Here is a 26,267-nt window from a genome sequence, read left to right as displayed (position 1 = left end):
TTATAATTAATCTTTCCCATGTAACAAGGATGACGTTTTAGACACATATTATGTATAATATTAAAAATTAAATTTTGTTAAATTTAGAAAACTCATCAGTTATCTCCGAGTATCTGGTTTTTAGGTAATTGAGATATGGCTGATGAATTAAGATTATCATACAGTTACATTAAACGACTTATATTTTTGATCATTTTTAATAACATTTTTTTGTATTGTAATCTAGTTAACTAAAATCGAAGAAATAAATAGATACTTTTTAATTAGAATAACAGTTTTATAAAATAAACTATATTTATTTTTATTAATTTTAGAGATCAGTATTTTAATCAAACGTTATAGATTCTGACTGCAAATACATTTAATTATTACTATTAAATAGTAATGAATTTGATGATAATATTCATGCTTAACAAATTATTCACCAAATATGTCTGCTGTGTTTAAACTCGTTTAAAATACAACTTACTAAAACCTAACCGATCAAGTTTAGTGTGTCCCTCCAGGACTCATTAATTAAAGCAAAATGTCTGTAATTATACAAGGATTACATTATTCGCACCACTTAAAAAAATCATAATAATATATTAACTAGATACCATATTTAATCGTAAAAAATATAGAATTCTCGATTATCTATCATGTAATCTGTGCATACATATGTGCCTGGTAATTTCCTATATAAAATAATTAAGGAGGTTTAACTTTTTATTCAAATTCTTATTTTTTTTAAATACATTTACAGATCATATTTGTAAAAGGCAGTCAAAAAGTTGGTTGAAGAGATTCAGGGGTTAAAGAAGTATGTATCACCCACTTCTTAAACGGTAAAATTAAAACTAATGTAAGCACATACTTGATGAATCATTCTGTATATCTTTTGTTATAAAATATAATGTACTGACATAATATGCCCTGACATCAAAACTTCGTATTTAACATTCGACACTGTTTAATTTTCACTGAACCTTCATGTTTCCACTTTTTTCACTATGTTTATGAAATACAATAATTCGTGGATTATAAATTGTACTGTCTATTGAACATAACACATGATAACATCATCGCTAAACAGCAAAGGTAGACAATTTGATATTAACTATTTGTTATATATATATATATTTTTTTTTTTGCTCATTTAATTTTTATATGCGTAGATGTTTACTAACAAATCCTAGAATGTCATGTATAGAGCTATAAATGGTAGTGTATTCAATTATGTTTTCAAAATATATTTCAATATATTTTTCTCTTTAAACATCAATACACAAATACACTATCGTATAAAATATTCGGTTTAATAGGTTTAGAGACTAAACTTATTTAGTATCTACGTGTGTAATTTAATAAATTTCATAGCTGGAGTATAAAAAAACTCATTATTGTATGTTTAGGAAATTCACGATATCCATGAAATATGTAGGTATCTAAATGGTTATATGTATGTATTTTTCGTAATGGTTAAATCATATATTTCTATAATATTTAGTAGTTTAAAGTAAGAAAGTCTAATTAAAATTAATAAAAGATAATTGTCGATTATTTTCTATATCTTCGGTTAAAAAAATGTTTATAAAATAATAATTACAAACTATTTATATAGGTAGTAGGTGTATCAAAATGATGGAGATATACATATTTGTGTCGATTTGTTATTCGAGAAAATTATGAGTTAAGATTCATTTGATGACATGAGTAAATAAGTTGCTTATAAGTTACTAGATATATCTATTGTAAATAGAAGGTAAAAGACACCGAATCTATCGTTCGTCAAAGATATAATAATAATCAGTACTTAATCAATTTTATTTTTTTCATGATATGTTGTATCCATTTGTATTTTGTACACAGCACTAGTTTTCTGTTATTATTATTTAATCAACCGAATTAAAATTGAAATTAATCATCGTAGTTACAGATTATATACATACTTACATTCCTTAGAAATCAATGTGAAAACTAGTACTGAAATGCTATTGAATTGAACCATCGTGTCTGTTTATATATACTTAATATATTATATAATTATATAATACTAAATACCCAAATAATTTCTAATGTAAGTTATTGAGTTAAAATAAATGTGAAAAAATATTAATTGATTTTGTAGTGCTTTTTATTTAGATAACTACATCAAAATACATTGATAACAATTTTTTCGAACTTTCTTTATCTTTTTATCATTTATCTATCCCCCAATATGATCAAAATATCTCGATGTTTTTTTGGCTTGTTAATTACAATAATTACACTATAGTTTACAAATAATAGTAAAACCAGAAATAACAAAATGTTAATAAAAATAACTATAATAATGATAAAAAAAAAATAAATAAATGAAAAAATAGTATTGCATAAAAGAAGAAAATGTTAAATTAATGATTTATATATTATATTGTCAGAAAGTATTTTTATTTTTTTATTTTTTTTTTTTTATCAGAAAGTATTTTTTCTAATGAGAAACTTTACCAAACAAAGTACCTTAAGGACAATCACTTTGAGACTAGGTCGAAATATACGTTAATAAAACTAATTGTTTTTATGAGTATTTTTAAACCAAATTAGTTAACTTTTACTATACCATAAACATTTCCACGGTTGTCAGGACAATAAAAATATTTTTATTTTACTTGCAATTTAATTAATTTATTAATTTTTTTTTTTTTTTTGAACATACTTTCATAAATAAAATACACGTATACTAGGAATATGATTATTAATGCCCATTTTTCATTAAATAATTTTTGATATTCTTAAAAAATATTAATGAGAAAAAAAAATTTAATTTAGATTTAACAATTTTATGTATACATTTGTTAGTGGTTATATGCACTTAATAGTACCTATATTACCTAATTTCTGTTATTTACATTACATAAACATAAAATATATAGCAAAGACTTTAGTTAAACTTATAAGAGACTTGCATTATAAGCCCCAAAACATTATGATTTGAAGCGGTTTCGATGAAGGCCATGGAAAAAGAAATGATTAAAAAAAAAGTTATAATAACACTAAATATTTCAAACGTACGAAATAGACCTTGGAACGATCTCTCTGTAGGTACTTTCGTAATTTGTAATAATGACGTTTTTTATTTTTATGAACTATTTTGAGTACACCAATAGCATACTAATTACTGTCGGTATCGTATCTATAAATACATCGCACGGGGCTATTACCAAATAATTTTCGGTTATATTATTATTATATTAATTCATTAGGAGCAATGATTGTGCCGGATCGTCTTGGAGATAATTCGCGTAATATGATTCCGGTACGTGTATGGTACACGGAAAACCGACGAATAATGTTCCTTGTTGTGTATTGTAATAACGCCACTGACGTAATTTGTATACCTATTGAGCAATTGACGCACGGAGTTCATCTGTACTATGCATATTATATTTAACTATCTACGACCTACCTATCTTGTTATTACATTTAGCGGACACAAGCGAGAGGGATCGAAACAGGTAAAAATATTATAATTCATAATTGTCACGAAAATTGTGAAAATCACAGAATTTAAACGAATCTTAAAATTAAATTAGTACCGAGGACACGTCACTATTCCACGATATCGTTTATAAAATCATTTTTTTTGTGTCGTAATAATTCTAATTTAAGAGCATAAAAAAAATAAATAAAAAAACACAAAAAACGAAGAAAATACTAAGTAGCTCATTATAAATATAATTTAAACTATACATTTATTCTGTATACTCGTGAAACGTGTTAAAGTGTGTTTATTTGTTTATTTTATCGTTTCGTTATGGACATAATTCGTTAAAATTTAAACCGTTAGATTGACGTAAAATGATAGTTTAGAGCCACGGTCGTATTTTATATTATGTTTATAGATAATAGATAATAAATATGCGTAGGTTTAGATATGATAGTTGTACACAACTACGTAATAATCGAACTTTTTTTTTTCATGGTCTACGTTAAACAAATAAAACAATGGTTAATTGCTTACATTTTTTTTCAGCATCCGGTTGCAATAGTTAAAATCACGTTATCAAAACATTTTTTTGTACAATATATAAACGAATTGACGAGTTCAAAATGTTCGAATGATTCAATACAGCAGAAAACCGCAGGTATAGAACTTCAATTCCAGTGTACGACAACGTTTAAAGTTCATGCGCAATTGCGATGTTTTAGAAAACTACTTTTTAAATCCATCTTAATAGTCAACATGCTATATCTTATTATTCTTACCCTTCGGAAAAATGTTATTATTAGGATTTCGTCACGGTCGCAGCGGTTCGTTGACATTCTTAAACGAGTTTTCTGTTTTTACCAAATCTAGAAATAAAGTCAATAATTTTGGTCATAAGTATAGTAATCGAGTTTGATTAGTTCGATACGCGTTGGTTCAACGATTACTGAAATCAGCAAAGCTGAACAACACTCGCAGAGATCGATTGCGCTTATATCCAAAAACAATATAATTATTTTTTACTCGCACTACAGATTTTGAGCTTATCAAATATTAATTTTACTAAACAAGCTGCAAAGATGACGACCATGATGATACCCAACATTGATGATTAAAACTCCTTGGCCCGTTTCATTATCGGGTTTCTTCTTATGGCCACATACGAGTATTTACCCAAAGAATACGCCTTAGGTAAATCTAGTAAATTACTATAACTAAATACTAAATAGTAATTAATAATATACACCTATTATATAAAGTAAATATCGCGTAAATATCATTCCTTTTACGTGCATCATATGATTTCAAAATATAATTTGTACACCATTTTCGAGGTGTTGTTCTAATATACATATATATGTGCTTACAATTATGAATTGCGAAATTATAGTTTTTTAAACTCTTCGAATTTTTAAGGTCACATAAATGATGTTATCATAATACTATTGGTATATGTATAATATATGAGTATATGATTACAGTCTTATCGTCTGTGTATGTTTTTGCTGACGACCAATCTCATCGGCACCACAATATACCCATGTGTCTATAATAAGTGGCTCTATATGATTATGTACGGTTTCTTGTTATGATATATTATATTATCCGAGTATATAAATATTCGGGGAATAAAGTAGAGCCCGTTTCGAAAGTTCTTCACACGCGTTCTTTACAGATGTTCTCGTTCTAAACGTTCGTCTTGGCGTTTGTTATTATATTATTATTATAGAACCGTCATCAGTCATCGTAGCTGCGGGCCCATCATGGGAAGACGTTGGATCGAAGTGAAAAGTCTCGTGGACGGTCGCTTCAGAGTTCGGACAGAAATTTTCACTTTTTTAAACGCGTGCCCGCGCGCACATTATAACAGTCATGAGATCCTCGGATTGAAACAATGGGCGTCATGCGATTCGCTTAATTATACATAAATGTGTACATATGTATTGTACAGTATAATGTATATATGTATATAAGTAATACTTACATGTACACTTCAACTCAGTAGATGTATATTATATCGATATATTATATATATGTATGTATGCATGTATGTATATTATAGTATATAATACAATTTACACGTGCACACATACGCGATGCATTAAAAAGTAAAAATAAAAAAGTTCTTTTCATTTTTTTTAAGAGCATTTTATAATTTGTTTAGTATACCTATATTATAACAATGATGGCGTGGCGGATATATCACAACGATCACGTGCAATCTCGATTTCCTTGATCTTGAACGCCGCATCCTACAGTCAATTCCGCTCTCGTCTGACCTATAGGCCACTAAACAATACTAACTGTCTTCTACGCCCACATAACATTTTGATAAATTATAATTATAATTATTATTTTTTATCGTAAAATTCGACTAGAATGTGTGTCGAAAATCGGTCTGTCCTGGTAATTGCGTTTAAACGTGTGAACAACTCTCACGTCCCTTTTCCCTTGAACTGTATGTAGTCATACGGAAGTTAATGTAAGTCGGTTTTATATTTTAACGATATCTTGGGTTACTATTAACGTATTTTCTCGTGTCACTCAAACTCGTCTATAAATGTTATTAAAAATAATTGTATAATTTTTGATTGGGAATACTTTCGGCATATTTATATTGCTGATATTAGCTCTCCCACAGACAGCATGGTAGGTACTATTATACCTATATCATGTATATACGTCCATGTACCATTCCTTGACACAATAACTCCAAAGAACGCGTTTTATGGTATTCACCAAATTTGGCATAAATATATCGAACAAGTCAATACAAAACGTCAAATTGAATGATGTATATTCTAAATCGAGCAGTTAAACAAGTCAATATTTACATAATTAGTGTAGGTATAATATAGACCACACATCTCGGGAAATTAAATTAATACATGTTTATTATTTATTTACACATTATAAAGTTACTTTATTATGTGAAACTAGAGACGTAATTTTTATGTGCTGTAATCTATATTATGTATCACAACATCATGTATTCTAATAGGACATTAGTCTATATATATATATATATATTTTAAACAAATGAATAATTAATTTAAGTATCAATAAACAATAAATTACTAACACTAATATACCAAGTTATTTAAAATATATTATAAAACACTATTCGCATATAATAAATAATTATGTAATGATTAATGATACTCGAGATGACTTTAAAGAATCCAAGGTCCTATAATCTATATTTATAGCGCACCGTTTATTAGTAAAATATCTTGTACCTATATAAACGGTATAATAAGTTTACTCATTTTTATGAAAGTTAACATACCTATACACTTCGCACAATTTTCCACATATCACATGTATAATTATAAATAAATAATAAACGTATATATTTAACGGTTACTGTACGTTATCATTTTTAGGTCATATATAGACAATAATGTTTGTGTATGTCAGTTACTCGCTATCCTGTCATATTATTATAATTTATGGTATCAAGATGGCCAAATGTACTTTCATACTTGTTTGTTTAACAAAAAATAATTTTTCATCAAATAATTTTAAGTAAAAACATTAAAAAATCATAAAAAAATTGCTTCTCACTAATACAAATATTTCAAAACTTAAAAATACAATACACATTTGTAATTTTTGTGTTTTTATAAAGCAACACATCTAAAATTAAGTTGATGCTTAGATACGTATATGGTACATAATAATTTAATATACTTATTAGTTATTAATATTTTATCAATATGTCGACCTTGAACAATCAATTATAGAAATGAATAACGCTTTACTATAATAGCGGGCTGGCCTCAAGTATATATCTCTTGTTGTATAATTTGATTTTTTAAGTGTTGTACGATTACGAAGTTATGTACTATAAGTAGTTATAGGTAGTAAAGGTATACTTGAAGACAAAACAATTTATAAACTTAAATGTGAATATTTTATGAATATTATTTTAATTTACGATGATAAAGTCATCACGAATCACGATATTACATATTATATTGTATACGTGCTTATAGATAATTTGCTAAATATAATATTCAGTAATTTATTCTTGTTTAAATTAAACTTTTTCTAGCTGCAATTAAACATAATATTATTATACACCTATATATCCGTAGATACTTGTACAGAGATAACATGCCAAAAAAAAAAAAATGTCAGGGATAAATGTCGATCGTGACGAAACCCCGCGGTTGCGCAAAACTTTGCGTACTGTCAAATAATATATAGTATATAAAACCAGCTTGGTACGTGGCACGATTTTGTTTTTGCACGTATAAACGTTACAATTGCAAGAACCTATAATACAGGTCTTATACGTGTTGCATTCATATATTACAAATAATTTAGATTCTATGTTTATTATACTATTTAAAAATATAATATAAATATATATATATAAACGCATACGACTGTGTTTATTTTAATGTACCTTGTTGTTTTTTAAAAAGTAAATATTAGTTATATATGGCACTTTATCCGTACGCGTAGGTGTTCTGGATATAACTCTCGGACATCATCATCGTGTACGCGTTAACGTGTGGAAGGAACGTGTCATTATATATAATAATATTATATTGTATATGGGTGTAAGCCGTCTGAGTTTTTACTTTCCACTCACCATTCCCGGGCTAGGTATATCATTATAAGGTAGATATGTTATACTAGGTGCCTATAATATATAACTGCGGCAATAATGTTGTATTTTTTGCAAAACGATCTGCTTACAGTATTTTGAACGCCTGCGATCCTGCGACTATACACCGACGTCTATATTGATAAAAATATATATAATCATATATAGGTACTTCACATAATATTAATATGATAAATAACGTTATAAGGTTATAACAGTGTTTAATATTTATTTTGATGATAAGTTATTATATCGTACAAAATTGACAAATCGCTGAGCTATACGTTTATGTGAACGGGTAGGTACGTAGAAATGTGCTGTGAATAATATTAATTATTTAAGTCGAGAAAAAATTGACTGAAATTATTACATGCGTCTCGTGTCCCAGTTTTAACTGTTAAGAGTTAAGACTGTTGTATTTGTGTTCCAATTAGTTATCATCTTTATGTATTATTATTTATTATGTATCGATATAATACCTTTTATAAGAATGTTATTCTTATATATGTTAATATTTATGCAAATACAACGGTATAGTTATATTCTTGTATTTTTCCTTATTGAAATATATATTTGTGGATATCGAAAGACTTAAAACAAACTTGACGACATATTATTTGTATTCATTGGTCAGTGGTCTTATCTTTTATGATTTATCTTTCATAGTTTTATTTCCCAAGTATCTTACGTGGGAAGCGTATAAATCATTTCAAAGCTATTTCGCCGCTTACTTCTAAATAATAGCATATTAACTTTCAACTAAATCATCTAACCGGCAATTTTCTCACTCATTTAGACATAAATGATACTGTTTATCATTTTCTAAATGGATTCTCTAAATAAATGTTTTAATTTAAATAACTAAATGGTAAAATGCTGTAAATTAATTTACTTTCCTACTTTAAAATTGTATAGGTATAGCACCTAATTATTAGGTATCTATGCTTATGTTTATCTAATTTTAAATTATAAAATATGTACCTAATAAATAATAAAAAATAACTAAGATAACTTAATATTAGATAGATGTTAATACCTAGTTTTGTATTCACACATGAACAGAAATTAATTAAATGTAATTTAAACTTTTTTTCAAGTTCTATGCAGACAGTGATAATATTATTTAATACGATTTTACAACACGAAGCATCTCGTATAATATTATTAGACGTATCGTTAACTTCTCAAATCTTCCGTATGGCATTATGGCGTGATAATGCACACTGTAATTGTTATAATACAAGTGTTTGACGAGGTGCACATAGAGTACAATATAATGTTAAAATAATGGATATTAGATCATTTTTGTTCACTCTCTAATAATAGTAGTTATGTTTTCATTGCCATATGGTTAGAAAATACTTTATAATTTCATATAATATGATTCACTTCAGACGTTATTAGTTGATTGTGCTTATCCCAACATGGCATACTTAGAGTACTTGTACACCATACCACTTTCTACCGAAAATTGAATAAACAATTTTTTTTTCTACTGTTGGTTCTTATAATAGTGACCTGAACTGAAAATCGTTTGGACTTGACCCGATCCACTCTCACTCGATCCTGCTGTCACTCTTTGATTTTTCCAGAGGTTAAATTGCAATAGCGATCCACCGATCACCACGTGTGATCGCCACACCTCTGAAACAACGTGACGCGACTTCTGGGCGATTTATCATAATATAAATAAGAACGAGAATAAACTAGATGTACTTTATACGTTATATTATTGCAGTGTATGTATTATACGGTATACGTTTGAAGAGTAAATTATTGTATGTACTGTGACTATTTCCAATACGTTTCTGGGGTAGAATAAAATATAAATATTGTTATGTAATAATAATACTGATAAATTATTATTTAAATTAAACGTATATGTATGGTAATTAAAAAAAAAAATGTATTCATTCATGTCAGCTAATTAAATGAAATAAGAATTCGTTTACTTGAATGTTTGAATGTGTATCTATACACGATGTGTCTTATGTGGGCTTATGTTAGTCTAAACTAGGAATGCTTTGCCGTTTAGTAGTTTTAACAGAAAATTGTAGTTTTCGTCAAAATAACAAAGAATAGCGTGTCAGATTTTCTATTTAAAACCCTAAAATGACCCTTCCCCCAAGTAGGCGCGTATTTGCACCCCAAAAACGGGCAGATGTTTATGTCTAGCGGAGTAAAAGTGGGTGGAATCATTGAAGGTTAGTCTTATATTATTATTTACTAAACGCAGTTATTCTCAGTACTCCGTCAGTTACAAATCCTAAACGTCTCTATTTTGAGGTGGCTACAAAATACAATTAATTTTTTTAATTTATTCGAAAAATTTTAATTTTACTATTTTATTAAATGTATCTATTAAAAAAAAAAATAATATTCTTTTATTCCGGTCAATTATTTTTAGACTATAATAAATAATTTATTAACTTATACATTTTCAGTATGCTTTATTTTGTTTTAAATTAATTTAAAAAATAGGTATGTATTTATAAGTATTTAATTCACACATGGATTCGAAGTATTATGGTAAGTTATAAAATATAATGTTCATACATTTTAAATATAATATATTATTTATTTTGCATTTTCTCCTTTTATACTCCTCTTGGTATACCTGATATTTAAATTATTTTAAATTGTTGTTCTTTTTTCCGAGATTTCCTGTATTATTTCCTTAATTTAATCATTCAGAATTTTTATACAAAGTAAAAAATTTAAATATATTTTTCCGTTAATTGGTTTTATAAATCTGTAATTAATAATATAAAGGTATTAATTAAAAAAAATAATAATATAACATAATTTGTTTAATTACATAAATTTAAGCAAATTTCTAATATTTTACAAGCATAAAAATAATTTTTACAGACTTGTTATCATTATATAATAGGTATATTCAATTAATAAACAGTAGATAACATTTTAAATTATGTATTCAATTAAGAATTTCATCATTTAACGTAGTTTTTATTTTTAATGGGATTTTAACTTTAAAATATTATATATTTAACGAAATTAAAAAATAAATCATTTATAGTACATGGTAAATACGTGAAATTTTATCTTATATAAAGGTATGTTGGAATTAGTGGCCAACAATTTAAAAACTCTCACCAACTGTAAAGAATCGTGTATAAATGTATGTATAATAATGTTACTTTTTAAATGTACATTGTAAAACGTTATAAAGTGAATAAAATGATAAGTTAGTTCCATGTAAAATGCAAAAATATTATGCAATTTCCCTTTTGTTGTATTAGGCGCACATACACTAGAATTTAAACGAGTTTATTGTTTTGGAAATTTGAATAATATGTATAATTTAAATTGTCTTGGTGAGTCAATCGTCAGAATTATAAATTGCACTACCTTTTATAACTATATCATAATCTATGTCGATATATTACCTCAAATAAAATAAAAAAACACAACAATAACAAACGTTTTGTCATTTATTTTATTCGACTTAAGTAATTTGTTTCGAATATACAATATTATATTTTTTATTTATTTTCATAAACCTGTCTTATAAATCATAATTTATATTCTAGGTATTATTTGTATGATTGTAATTAAATATTACATTCAAAGTATGTCCTTTATTCAAAATAATATAAGTATTTATTGGGTGTAATATCGTACATAGATAATTTAGTGAAATATTATTTATTTTTTTTATAAGTAATTCTTACACTCGGAAAAATAAAGAACTCGATCATTTTAACCGCATATTTAACCTTTAATTGAATTATATATATTCATGAAATGTGCTACACATTTCATCTGTTACATTTTTAAATTTCTCTTAGAACAAAAATTCGACCATATATTATTATATTTTAATCTTATTCGTAATACAATCGTGTGTTAATTATATAACATAATTTAGTGTAATTAAATTATAATGGTTATATCGTATACGCCACGCAAATCATAACATCGTAAATTCATAATAATATAATATAATAGTTACATTATACTCGTATGTATGCGCTTGACTACAATTATTAGATTGTTTCAAGCGCGCGTTTCGTGTTTCTCGCGTTAGTCGTCGTGTCTGATAAAAAAAAAAAATTAAATTATGTTACTTAAACGTGTCACATAATATTTTACATAGACACATGACGCGTTTTAAAACAAAAATCTAATCTCTCACAATCTTATGTGTATATAAATTCACACACACACACACTCACATACATATTATATAAGTTATCGCACGCTATCTCAATAAATTATACTTATACTTTGATACACGTATAATGTATATAATAATAATAGTATAAATATATAATATGATCGTCGCCTCGCACTTTCGCATTGTACGTATAGGTATTACGATCTCACGGAGATATCGTGGATGACTCTCCGTATATATAATGCGTGTGTTAAACTGCATATATATATTATAGTTGGTTACTTTTTACCTATATTATGTTAATATTATTATTACTATATTAATATATTGATATCGTGAAGACCACGTGTACGTGTGCAGTGTATCTATATCGGTACACCTCCAGCTGTATAAACTGTAAAAGAATCTAGTAAAATATATTATTACTTGATACTATATATATATAACGTCACGTGTGTCATGCGTAGGTATTAAACCTAATAATATTGCATTAAATAAGACGATGGTCGATGACCCTCAGGGTGCGCTCACTCGGGTACCCCACCCTACGATACGCAACTTAAGACATATAATATTATACGAGTACTTAACAAATGTGAGGGAATTAATCAATTCATTATCATTTACACATTACTATAAATGCAATATGCATGTATAGTTTAAGTACAATATGCTAACCTAGACGATGTAAACTGCAGTTGTGTAGACGTTGTATCATACATATATATCTGCATGCATGTGGTTATTGAGCGAGATTTAATGTTACACCAGTGAACCTTTTTGCTTTAATTTTCATCAATATGTTTTAGCTTATTAACTGATACATTCATGTATCTAAATAAATCATCTAATTATTATAAGAAATTTCCTTGACATATGCATATAACTAAGGGATGATCTGATTGTCCCATTGTACTGTGTTATACTTTTGCTTAAAATAAATCCTCGTGGTTTAAGCGAAATACCGATAGTCGTAAGATAGGGAGAAGTGATGCTCTGCACGGTGTTCCCGCACACGCACAAAAAAAAAAAAAACTCCGAGTTCATTACCTATATATTATATTAGAAAAGTTGTTTAGCTAATAAATTAAGTATTTTCAAGAGAAAAAAACCAATAAAAGACGGCTCTTGAATAACGATTTGAAAAACATAACGAATCGCATCGTCTGTCAGCTCCATATGATATATATTATTATTATAATCCTTCGCGTGTAATGGTACCCGGGCCCATTATTATTGTTATTAACGTTGTTGTTATTATATTATGTGCGGTGTGTGCCGAGACGAGACGCGATTGCCGTAGCTACCACTGCTGATACGAGATCGGTTTTTACACCACGCCGGGCGAGGCCAACGCGTTTGTGTCGGCGGACCGTGAATGCCACCGCCAGTTGAAAAACCACATCCATAAACAGACAGTGCACAGTGACGCCGCCACTAACCGTATCCCTGTCTGGGGCAATATTCTGTTGCAGTCGTCACTTGCATCGCGCACTGTACTTATTATTAGTATTAAATCATAAACAATATGTTATATACCTACGCTTTTAATGTAACAATAATAATAGTAATAATAATATTATTATATTAAAAGCTTAAATGTTTATACTCAACTGCTACGATATATCTTTTGTATCTACGTATGAGGGGTGAAGACTTTTCCTATAATGGCTAAATGAAAATATTATAATATACTGAGCTGTTCGTGTTGCGCGGGTGTTCCTTGTACTGCACAATGTATTATTAGCAGTGTACACAAAGTGGTTCTTTTTCAAAGGTTAGCACTATAATTGTATCAACAAAAAAATAATGAACGTTTTTGAAAATACTTTTTATACACGATTTGAAAAGACATTAGAAAACAGTCAAATACGTTTTTATATTTTTTTATTTTCAAAAGTTTTTTAATATTTTGAACGATGACATACGTTTTCGATTTCATATTCCATTGCATAATAATAATATTCTTGAAATTTCATTATAGATATACATATAAAAAAATAAATTTCAAACTCGTCCCTCCTAATTAGTTGAAATTATTTGATATATTGTGTTCGAATGAGCTGAGGATATTATAATATTATCGTGGACCGCCGACACATTTCGTGGTCTGCCAATACCACATTGCTACCCATCCCAACTGTGCGCCACTCCACTCCGATCGTCTAAGCCTAAGATAATTCTAAATTATAACCAATTGACTATAACCGTTCGAAATTTCACTTCATATACCTTGTTTTACGCACGCTGTATCTATATATAGTACATCGAGCGTGGCCGTAGCGAACCGCCAATACAGCTCGCGTATTATTTGTTGTGTGTGTGCGCTCGGTACGCATTATGCACTGGCGTCTTTGGTCGGCAGCGGACAATGGCGGCGGGTCTGTTTTCGCACGCGACCTTGTCGGCGGCGACAACAGTGTTTCCGTCGGCAGGCACGTCCGAAATATACGTACGGCGTTTACCGTTTTCCCATAAAGGGTTATGCACGACGCCGCTGTTGTCGTCGTCAAGTCATGACCGTTGTACGCGTAATACATCGCGCGACTACGATGGTTGTGATCTGCGGACAAGTCACTGAACAAATACGGTAAACACTATATTTATATTGTGTCGCAGAGTGCAGAGGAACTGTAGAGTATACCAACGTGTATAGAGATTATAATGACTCTTCTGCGCGGCGGGAAACTTTACTGAAAATGCGAATTTCGAGTCATATTCGATGTTACGTATATATAATATTATGCAAAATAAAAAAAAATAACTAGAGTAGAAATGGTCAGTTATTTGACGTCGTGCGAGTGTAACGTCTAGATTATTACATTGACTCACCGCAGCATAAACGTCTTAAAGCGCTCCGATAGACTGGCACGTATATTATATTGTTTTATGTTACAGCACTATACAGCTAGGCTTGATAGCCGGATTATAAAAATAGTAAACATGTCACGTATATTTCATTTATAAATGTCCATTGTTCAATCTTAACGGGAGTTGCGATTTGTAAATGTTTTTTTCAAATTTATTTTGTCTTTTTTGTATATTATATTTATTTAATTTTTGCATTTTATTCAATCACGTACTGTAACTAATTGTTGGTATGATGTTTAGTATTAATTTTATAGTGATTAGCAACAATAAATTTAAAATTTATAGGTATAATAAAAATAAATGTTTTGTGCGCATAATTATTTGTCGTCAATTTTGCAAAGTTAAAATATTAAAAAATAATAAGTCGACTCAGCACACATTTCTTATAAAACTCTTCATATAGATATTTTCAAACCTATTATTATATATATAGTGATGATAACTGATTACCTACAAGTGCGCGTTAGTGTAAATTGAAAATTAGACATAATTATTTCAATATTTACTGTATATTTACTATATATCTATACGCTTTTTGTTAAAGCTTTTATCGGAATATGAATATAACCTGTTAAAAGAAAAACAAAAACGTGACATTTAAGATTTATGTTGCGGTATACTTTAGTATACGCAATATTTTAGTCGTAAAATCAACAATATTATGCAGAAAAGTTATGATGATAACCTTTAATCCGAAACATCTCTTAAAGTACAGTTTCATGGTGGACATAGAATCGCACTGAATGGAACGGCACGCCAATTCTCGAATAACTATTAAAAAACACGCACAGTCACAATAATTATATTTTTTTGTTGGAATGGATCCGGTCGTGGTGTGGGGCGAACCGTGAGCCACGCGCGGTCCTAGTCGAGAGCTACGCGCTGATGAAAGTATACCTTCTGATCTCGCGTTACGAATATACACGACAACGAGTGTGCAGTTCAAATCGGACACGTACCTACGATGCAATACATATGTATGCGTATTGTGCGAACGCCGTGCTTACGAGCTGCTCCGCGTAAACGGCACGAGATCAATCTAATCAGACCGTTGCGCCGTGTACGATTAAACGCGCGCACTCGACGAACAGAAAATAATAAAAAAAAAAACGTCGCGAATCTTTAATTGAATGGTTAAGTTTTTTGTGCGGTAAAACGATTCTCCGCGTGGACCGTGCAGATTGGATGTCGAATTCTATGCCGTTTACGACTCGGTGATGAGATAAAAAAATAAATAAAAATGTAATATAATATTATGTTATATACCTAACTTGTACAATATTTTATTACATAGGTAGGCTTTGCATTGTTATCGTCTGCGCGCTGCACAACTCGGACAGTAAAGGTACATATTATTATTTTATATTGTGTGTAAATTTGTTTGGCCGTCGCCATGTATAAAATAAGAGCCAATATATATATATATATGCGTGTATGTGTGAGTGTATGACAACAGAATTCAAGTTCAGCTATGTACAAATAATTTGTGATTGTTATGTAAACATGATTTATTACACAGCCATGCACTAAATCTAATTTCGTTTTAATTGAACAAACTAATCAATTTGAATCGACGATTGTCCCGAGACTCAGTGTAAGGTTTTTTCCAATTAAATCTGCGCACGCGGTTGGACTCGAGTCTCGAATCATGTTTTGTATCGTAATGTCTAATTCTAATTTTTCGTTTCAATTTCAAATTCTTCTTGGAGTTATAATCTGTCATTTTTCTTTTCGCTTGTCGTTGCGTCTATACATAGGCGAACTTTGAACATTGAACACAAGCGACCTCTGCCGTTTCAACTCTATTGTTTCTTTTTTATCGCGTCTATATTATGTACACGCATAATTTAATGTATCAAAAACGTCAACTATAATGCGTCATAATGACATACGAAAGCACTACTGCTAGAGAAGAGAAAGACTTTTTTCTTATTCTAATAATTATCTATTCTATACTTACATACTATTACAATAACAGTCTCAAATTCAACGTAATGTTTTATGCGTGTCGGTTATAAATAAGTATATTATTTAAATTTTAATACTGCTAACGCTGTTTTTTTAAAAATATGTCGCAAATATTTTTATACTTTCATGCACGCGCTTAAATATGGGGTTTAATTAATTGCAACTTCTCCGTGGATCCTTCGATCTGTCCAATACGAAATCGATAATACGCAAAGAGCATTCAAAAATGGAGTTTCCCGCCAGTCGTGTGACATATGTTTAGCTGTCCGTCCAGGGTCGACGCGGCTGTTTATCAGTATAATATAAATTATAAGTATAGATACTATTGGTCCACTCGTTTCGTAAGAGTATTTTTCAAGACATACGTGTAGCGTTAATCCGGCTTCACGAATCGTATTTTAGTGTGTGTATATGTGTGAGTGTATTCACTGTGACTATGTATTATTATTGCATGTTTATACTTATATATTGATATACTATAATATCTATTACCGATCATGGTCGTTCGATCAAAACAGAAAACAATACATAATAATAAAGTCTTATCGCGGTCTATTCAAGGTCAACGTTTGCATATACGTAAATATAATGCCATTTAGCTGCTGTATATAATATTATATAGGTATTATTGCAATGGCGGCTGATGACATTGCGCGGCTGCTGCATCAAACATACACACACACACACACACACATTCAAAGAGGAAATAGGATATCTCCTAGGGTTCCGTATACATGATACATTAACCGGTGGTGTGGGGGGTCGCGTTCTTTCCTGCGCGCGTGTGCTCATCGTGTTGGGCACACACGACATTGCAGAGGTTTTATACACGGCACGCGTTCACCCCCGACAGCTGTGGTTTTTCCGAAAACCTACACTATACAACGCGCGCGCAGAGGTATTGTAGGTATACATTGGAAATCGTAGTTTTTTTCAAGCTGCAGTTTCGACGCGAGGGATGGTTATAAAAATACATGAAATATCGGTATAGTGTTTTGTATAGTATTGTATAAAATATGCTTTTCTACTGGCAATCATGCAAGGGGATTATATTATTATTGTTGTATCGTATATAACACTCATCACGTGTGTTGTGCTCGTTTATGTTTGAAATTAAAAAATATTTTAATAGTTATAACATACATTTTTACTGTTTTATATACATCTATACGAGTAATAGGTATACTGTTATGGATGTATTTTACTCATATATTATACTTATACGCGGGTTCAGTCAAAAAAATGCAGAAATCAACACGCAACGTAGACAACATAATTTATATAAATATATATACATGTACTACCGAAAAGCAAATTACTTTTACTTAAAGTCCATTAGTCTATTGTATTAACGCGACCCCGAAAACCTTCGACGAAATAAATTTTCGATAATTCAAATCGGTAAACAAACAAAATTATAATATGATTATCCGACACGTTAACCGCAACGTTAATAAGTACCTATCTGACACGTTTTCTTTTAAAAATAAAAGTTCACTTTTTGTATTTGAAAACAAATAAGATTAATAATAATTCAAATTTATTCTCATAATAAAGTATAGTGTATTGTTTATTAATTTTGTTTTTTTTCTAAATTTTCACTTGATAAAATGCAATAATAATTAAATTTTACTCTATAATCTATTTAAGTTGTTGATAAAATATTAAATACACATTTTAAATAGATATAAAAAATATTTATATGCTTCACTTTAACATTTTTTAATAATGTTTGCACACATTTTTTTTTTTTTTTTAATATTAAAAGAATGTTGAAATATCGTATTACACGTAAAAATAAATAAAAAATATATCATAATATTATTATTATGATGTGTTCCAGAGTAAATAATTTTTGTAGGTTAAAAAACTAATGTAATACTATGAAACATTAACATGTCTTATTGTATTTTGTGTATGTTAAACTTTATTGCCTAAAATCAAATACTCGATTTTTTTCACACTCATCGTTGCCTGTATAACAATCGTGAATGCTTAAAATCCTTATTTATCATCCTATATAAGTGAAAAATCCATTGAAACGTTGAATATCTACCTACCTATATTATGTCAATGTTACGAAACAGATTTTTGTTTCCAGTTGAACCATTAGAAAAAGATAAAATGACGTAAAGTGCACATTATGAGATGCAGCGCTGATGAATAGTATACATATAAATGACCTAAATGCATCCAAGCAGATGGTTTAAAGTTTCATAAATAAACACCGCCGATCAACTCCATATATATCATAATAAAAAGTATGCTATGATATTTGAACAGCTGTGCTAAACATATTATACATAAAAAATGCGCGTTCCCCCGTTCAATAGGTTTCTATATAATAATATATGATGAGCTCAATATGTGGATAGGATTTTTAGCATGTGTTCAAGCCACTTGGTTTTTTTAAATAAAACTAACGTCTAATCGAGAGTAAACAATTGTACTTAAAATTTAAATAAACGCAAACAGATGATTGCAGATACATGTATGGTTAATGGTTATATTCCATAATTAGTATTTCCTAGTACAAGGTGATTAAGGACTAAAGACTACAGTGATAGTTTGAGATCTCCAAATATAATTCTTTGAGTATATGCATTTGTCTAATAAATTAAATTATTATAAGATAAACTATTAATAAGTAATATTAAACTTTGGAAATAAATCTATATTACATAAATATTATAAATTTTTATTAACAACCTTAATCATAATTTATTCCGAAAAAAATAAATTATATTTGTCGTGCATATTACACACAATTTTGATGTTCTCTGTTATAATAATATGATAAGTTTTTTAAGTACCTATAATCTATATATATTAAACTATGTCAATTGCTAAATTTCTTGGTCATCTATTCATTATTATTTGATTTGACGAATTTATAGAGATTTTTTATGTTTGGCATTTCACTATAAAAAGATATCTACTGCAAAGACCATATAACCTATATATTGTTAAATTTTATAAAAGCCAAGTATACAAATCTAATATAAATACTAGCACAATAATAATATAAAGAATAAAATAACTATGTGTTATAATATGTAGGTACTTTAGTACCTATGTGATACACCTAACTTTTCACGTTTTATTCATACAATAATAGTCGTGTGTGACCATACATGTATGATTTATACAGTATATTAAAATAGTTAATGGTGGAGAGGGGTTGGACACATGCATAATATAATATATTGTCGCATAGTGCAAATCCTGATACTGGATAAATATGTACACGGAACAACTTATAAATTCAGTATTTATGGTCCACGAATCGAAAACAAATCTGCCTATGTAGGATTGCCTGTATATAGAAATTGTTTGTACAATTTTTATTTTTTATACACGCGTTTCCAAGTGAAATTTGTGTCACAACGCGTACCATGTACATCGTGGTTATAATATGTGCGTTCCGCAAAAATAATTATAAGGAAGGTAAATAAATAATAATAATGATAAAAAAGCCATAATAGATATATAGTTTTGAAAAAAAAATACTAAACCTATATATATATATATCTAACTTACTAATGCAGTAGTCTGTATAGAACGAGTTACTCGTAAAAAAACAATAAACTACTCGAGTAGACATATAAATTATAATATTTAATTTAAATTTTGTATTTCAAGAATTATGACGTTCATTGTAGTTTTTTTCGTAACCGTGGTATATCATATTTATTTCATAATTTCTAATCATTAAAGTACAGAAACTATTGTCGCATTTTCGGAAAGAAAATGCTATATGACTACGTAAAATTTTACTGTTCCTATTACTTACCAAATGCGAATAATATTAATAATAATGGGAATCCAACAGAGTCGGTCATCGTCGCATTCGTCGTATCCAGTTTCCCGTGGCATTCCCATCATCGTGGAGTAACAAAAACTCGGACTTGTGAAAGTTAAACCCTACACGTAGTTTGTTTTCTTTTAAATGATATATAATAATAATAATAATAATAACGTAACGCGTTGCGCTAATGGAATTTATAGGATGATACATTATTTACACCTTATATTGGATATTGTTACATATTTATAACATAATATTCATACCTACATTTTATAATATATAATATGTACATACAAAGTTTAAATCTACGCGGTGCGTGTTGTTATCACGGTGGTATTTAAAAAGAAAAAACATGATCGATACGAGCACTTATGTATATGTGTATAATATAATATATTTGTGCGAAATGTGAAAGTTAAATATACCTATATAGTATATATATATATATAGCCATATAGGTGGTATAAAGGTATATATTATATTATGTGTATACGAGTGCGTGAGTTTTTTTATTTTGATATTTCGCATCAATGGAGGAAACAAGGGTATATATTATATATACTGCAAGACGACGAAGAAACGGTTCGCACGGAAACCAGTTTGTATATAAAACTTGTCTCCGAGCGAAATGTTCTATTGGCTCTATATAATATAATATATATTATACATGTATAATAAACCACGTGCACATATTTATTATATATATGTTTAATATGTGGTATAAATACATGTTTATGTACCTACACGGGTTATACATATAATATATAATATAATACATTTTATGCGCCTACATAACACATCAAACTTATCCGTTAACCTCGTCATGCCGAATTTGTTGTTAGCTGTCAAAATTATTATATTATGTACAGAGACTTTAACGACCGTGTTCCGCGGTGCTTTAAGCTACACGTAGTTGCAGCTATAACACGGCGTAATAATAATAAATAATATGATTAACAGAATCTTTATTGTTGACAGATCGGTGTTATCGGTGTAGTTGGTGAACGATGAGCACTCGCAGTAGTAGCAGGATTAAAAGTCCTGTAGGATGCAGATGCCACTACATACTAAAACGATGTATGGCCATACATCTTCAAAAACAATCGCTTGTCCGGTACGTCCCACAACAAGCGGAAACTTCTCCGTACTGGATGTACGACAACGGGTACCTAATATTCCAGGCGAGTACACTTAATTATAAAATAATAAATGTATTATGTCACACATAATACTATATGATGTTAAAATTGTATGCACCTTCGAAATATTGTATTAGCGATAATTGGTCATTCAACCATAATCTATTTATAATGTAATCATAGTTTTTCACCTCCAGTATGTAAATTTTTGTGTGATCGACACAGTTATATTATAGGTATTAATAACGCAACGCATAAACTTACATAATCAGCTCGCATCTAAATGCTTCTCATTTGAATAAATTATTATAAATGCATAATACTCTTTTTGGATTTTTTTATTTTATTATTATTATTGCGTTTTTTAATCCGAAGATAGTTGTAGACGTTGTTTAGTGGAGTTTTGTGAAATATTTTTTTTTTTTTTTGCATCTCATAAAATGTTTCCAAGTCACTAAAAGACTGAATCAATATACGATATATTATAATATGTTACATTAAATATATTATAATAATACTTAAAAGTATAAGTACAACCTAATTACCAATGTTTACCATTTACGTATCTATAGCAATATATTAGGTAAACAAAGAGTATAAAACACAATAAGTTTTTAGTCAATCGAATACCGTCTTGTACTAATACATAATAATCTTTACAAAATATTGTTCCCAATAGATTGTATGTATAATATTATACTATATACCTTACAGGCATTGGTATTGGTCGTTATATATAGTCAAGCTCCATTATATACATAATTTAATACGACTCAATTTACATCTTATAAGCGACGTATAAATACATATTTGTTGACAAATTTTAACCTGAATTTTACCTTAAAATTATTTGCCACTCCAAGAAAATATTTTAAATGAAATAGGTAGGTACATGGTACATGTTCAGGTATAGAATACTATATAGATTCTACATGTTTTGCAGTTATAATGAGATTCATTTAACTGACGCACAATCAATATCTATAGAGTACAGCTATAGTGCCTACTCATTTATTATTTATTATATTATTTACATTGTTCTTCTATTCTTTTCGTAATGACTAACAATCATTAAAATACAACTACTGTCTAATTGTGCGTGCTATTTTCTATAATAATACAATGACATGATGGAATTTTTAAATAGTTAAATAGATTATTATTATAAATTATAACGTATTGTCTACTGTGCGTACGTATTTTATGTGTATAATATAAAAATATTCTACCAATAAATTATAAATTTATACACGAATATATAAAAATTTATGAATTTTATTTTTATTCGAAATATGTACAATAATACGAAATTAAAATTAATTTTACGAGGAATGTTTGATTTTAGAGCTTTTTGGAGTCGAATCTAAAATGTGTCTGGAATCGAAGTCTCGTAGAAGCGATGCAAGTAGTCAAATATGAGGGATACGTCTCACCGGGAGTGTTGTTGCTCACCGGTGATCCATGTTCCATGGAGGTAATAAGAGGCGCCTGGTGCCGTAATGTACTCAGGCCACCGAACAGTTACGTTATCACTAAAATTGGTAATACTATTCATATCCAAAAATTTTATATTTTATTATTATATTAGCAGCACGTCTGCACTCTTGTGTATTAATAATGTAATATGACATTTTATATAACCAATCATATAAATTATACATACACAATAATAATAGTATTAATAAATATTAATTATTTTATAATATTACGTATTATAATAGGTATATTTGTTTGTTTCAGGCGACATTGAAGATTGCGTAGTGGAGGACTTGAATCAAGGACAATTTACTCCGTTATCTGAAGCCCTATGCCTAGTCATACTGGAGCTGACCAGCGCAAACCAAAATGCCACAATTGACACTGTGCGTTCAGCCCTAAAAATATATTTCTCCAACATACAACCGCCGGCCGAACACATTATCTATGATGCGATGGTCAATCTAATGTCTGATAATAAGGTATTATATAAAAATAAAATCACGTATAAGCCATTTTAACCTAATTCAATTTAATATTCCTGTATTTAATTCGATGCTTATATCCTGAAAATATTTCAACATGTACCTACTGTACAAGCTTTCGATTTTCATTTTTTAGTCGTAGAATTTAATTTGTATATTATTTAATTTTAACTCGTTTATCAAGTAATTTATATAAGTTATAATTAAAAAATATCATCGACAGTAAATTTTATTCATACATGTTTTTATAAAAATTATAATATAATTATACTGCAGTTTTAATGAGATAAAAGTAAAAACATTTTTATTTCGTCAGTAATGTGATTTATGATGAAGTATATAAAATTAAAACAAATAGGTATATATATATAATATCATATAATATAAAAACTGCAAATCGATACGAAATTTTATTTTTAACTTCATGCATTATCGGCCTTGAATGAAATAAATAGTATCTGATATTGCTTCATGGGATATAATATATATTTAACATATTAACTTCGGCTCTAAGAAATTCCCTCATAAACCGGTTTCATCTGAATTATTGTTCGGGCAACGCAGTGTAATATAATGGAATTTTATACAGATATACCAGACCTCCAGGGGTTACTTTGTTGTGACGCCGGAGGTGCAGCGACTAGTCGGTTCAGCGACCGCTAGCCCTGCACACAGTTTGCGGTTGGGAGGAAGTAGCCGGTATAGCCCAAGCAAAAAAGGGTTCTTGATGTCTACAGAAGAAGCGTATATGAAAGTACACGGTGACATAGAGACCTTAAGAGACGGTGACCAAACTCATCAAAACATCCAAACCAATTTGGCAGATATTATATCAGGCGGTAAGTTTAAATGCCATCTAATATTTAAAACGCCGAATTACAAAATTATGTATATTTTGTTCCCTAATAGTATTTAGCAACAAAAATTCTTGTAATAAATAAATAATAATCGTATTGAATATCAACGTCTTCGTTTTGTAGTTTATTGCATACATCAATCACTATGATAACTGATATTGCATATTATATAGGCATATTCATAAGATTGTGTGAGTGTGTAAGTAACTTTAACGTTTTAAATTAATATCATTCTTTTTTTTTTTAAATTCTGATTTCCGATAAACTAAATACGAGTCTTTCAAATATAAAATGAAAATTTATGATTGGATCAAACATTTTTTTTTAATTGGCGATAGGCGACTACAATCCGGTTGTTCAAAAACGTATCATGAATATTATGCGGCTATACATTATTATTTATTAGTAATATCATGTGTGCCTAGTGTTGACAACATGAAAACAAAAAGGTAAACTTTGAATACCAAACGCATCAACAACATTTATCAAGTACCCCTTAACACGTCATAAAAAGATCAAAAAACGTACCGTTACTCACACAAACACTCACACATACACACTATATCATTCCAACATACAGGGAACCGCTAACATGGGACTTTTTGTTACTACACAGGTGAAAGGACTAGATTTTATTTAAAACTACACAATATGTGTATACTCGTACGTTTTTAATATGTGACACACGAATTACCGTTGCAGAAACATACTTTTCTTACCGTCATTAATCTGCAATCAAGTTTTAGCTATATAATATAATTATTATTATTATATAGTATCATTTGTTTGTTTTACTGTGGCCGACAAACATAATATAGGCGAAGTGGAAAGACAAAGCATAGGGGCCAGCCAAACCATTCGACATAAATTCCTTATGATAGTATAGATCCTCTGCTTTGAACTATACTATCTACTTCGAATACTAAAAGTATACAAGTTCCAAACTTACAACTAAATCCTTGTACCTACATAAACGTATTAATTATATTTATTTGGGTCAAATAGGTGTTTTTATTTTTATATTTTTATTTTTCTAGCGTATAAGTCTACAACGAAAACACCGTATATTATTTTATGTATTATATGATTAATTTAATATAAAAGTTATAATTTGGAGATACATCACTCAATGTATTGCTTATTTAGAGTTTTAAGGAGTGCATACACACTATATTTGAACTCCCGTTATTCATATCTCGTAATCTCTACACAATATATTAATAATATTTTTATAATAAACGATTCTTGTAAAGGCGATGTTATAGAATAAAATTATAACATCATGCTATTTTTCTGTGTTATAAAATGAGTATCTAGTCTCAGAAATTAATGTAAATCGCAAAGTGCATTGAAATTTCAGTCATATTTAGAATTAATTAACTACTCGTTTGAAATTCAATTTTCAAATGTATTTAAATTATCCTGCTACATGGAATAGTGAATGCTGTCATTCAAA

At 28.9% G+C, this 26,267-nt stretch overlaps 1 protein-coding gene across 5 annotated transcripts in view; it reads left to right on the top strand.

The window, feature by feature from the left end:
• The window catches only part of LOC112603903, a 44,117-nt gene that overhangs the window by 10,587 nt on the left and 7,263 nt on the right, over positions 1–26,267 (top strand). Inside the window, exons 2-6 of one of the 5 annotated variants that reach the window (XM_025352730.1) lie at positions 746–802; positions 21,833–22,035; positions 23,339–23,534; positions 23,734–23,951; positions 24,544–24,793. In XM_025352730.1, the coding sequence (XP_025208515.1) occupies positions 21,862–22,035; positions 23,339–23,534; positions 23,734–23,951; positions 24,544–24,793 (838 nt within the window). In that variant the 5' untranslated portion in view covers positions 746–802; positions 21,833–21,861. Of the gene's footprint in view, positions 1–745; positions 803–825; positions 845–10,514; positions 10,596–16,373; positions 16,424–21,832; positions 22,036–23,338; positions 23,535–23,733; positions 23,952–24,543; positions 24,794–26,267 lie in introns of those variants that run through there. The other 4 variants (XM_025352738.1, XM_025352752.1, XM_025352748.1 and 1 more) reach the window with 4 other exon arrangements.

Source organism: Melanaphis sacchari, unplaced genomic scaffold (genome assembly GCF_002803265.2).
Source record: "Melanaphis sacchari strain LSU unplaced genomic scaffold, SCAv2.0 Contig0_pilon_pilon, whole genome shotgun sequence".
In the NCBI taxonomy this organism is placed as follows: domain Eukaryota; kingdom Metazoa; phylum Arthropoda; class Insecta; order Hemiptera; family Aphididae; genus Melanaphis; species Melanaphis sacchari.
This window is presented reverse-complemented; position numbering and strand designations above follow the sequence as displayed.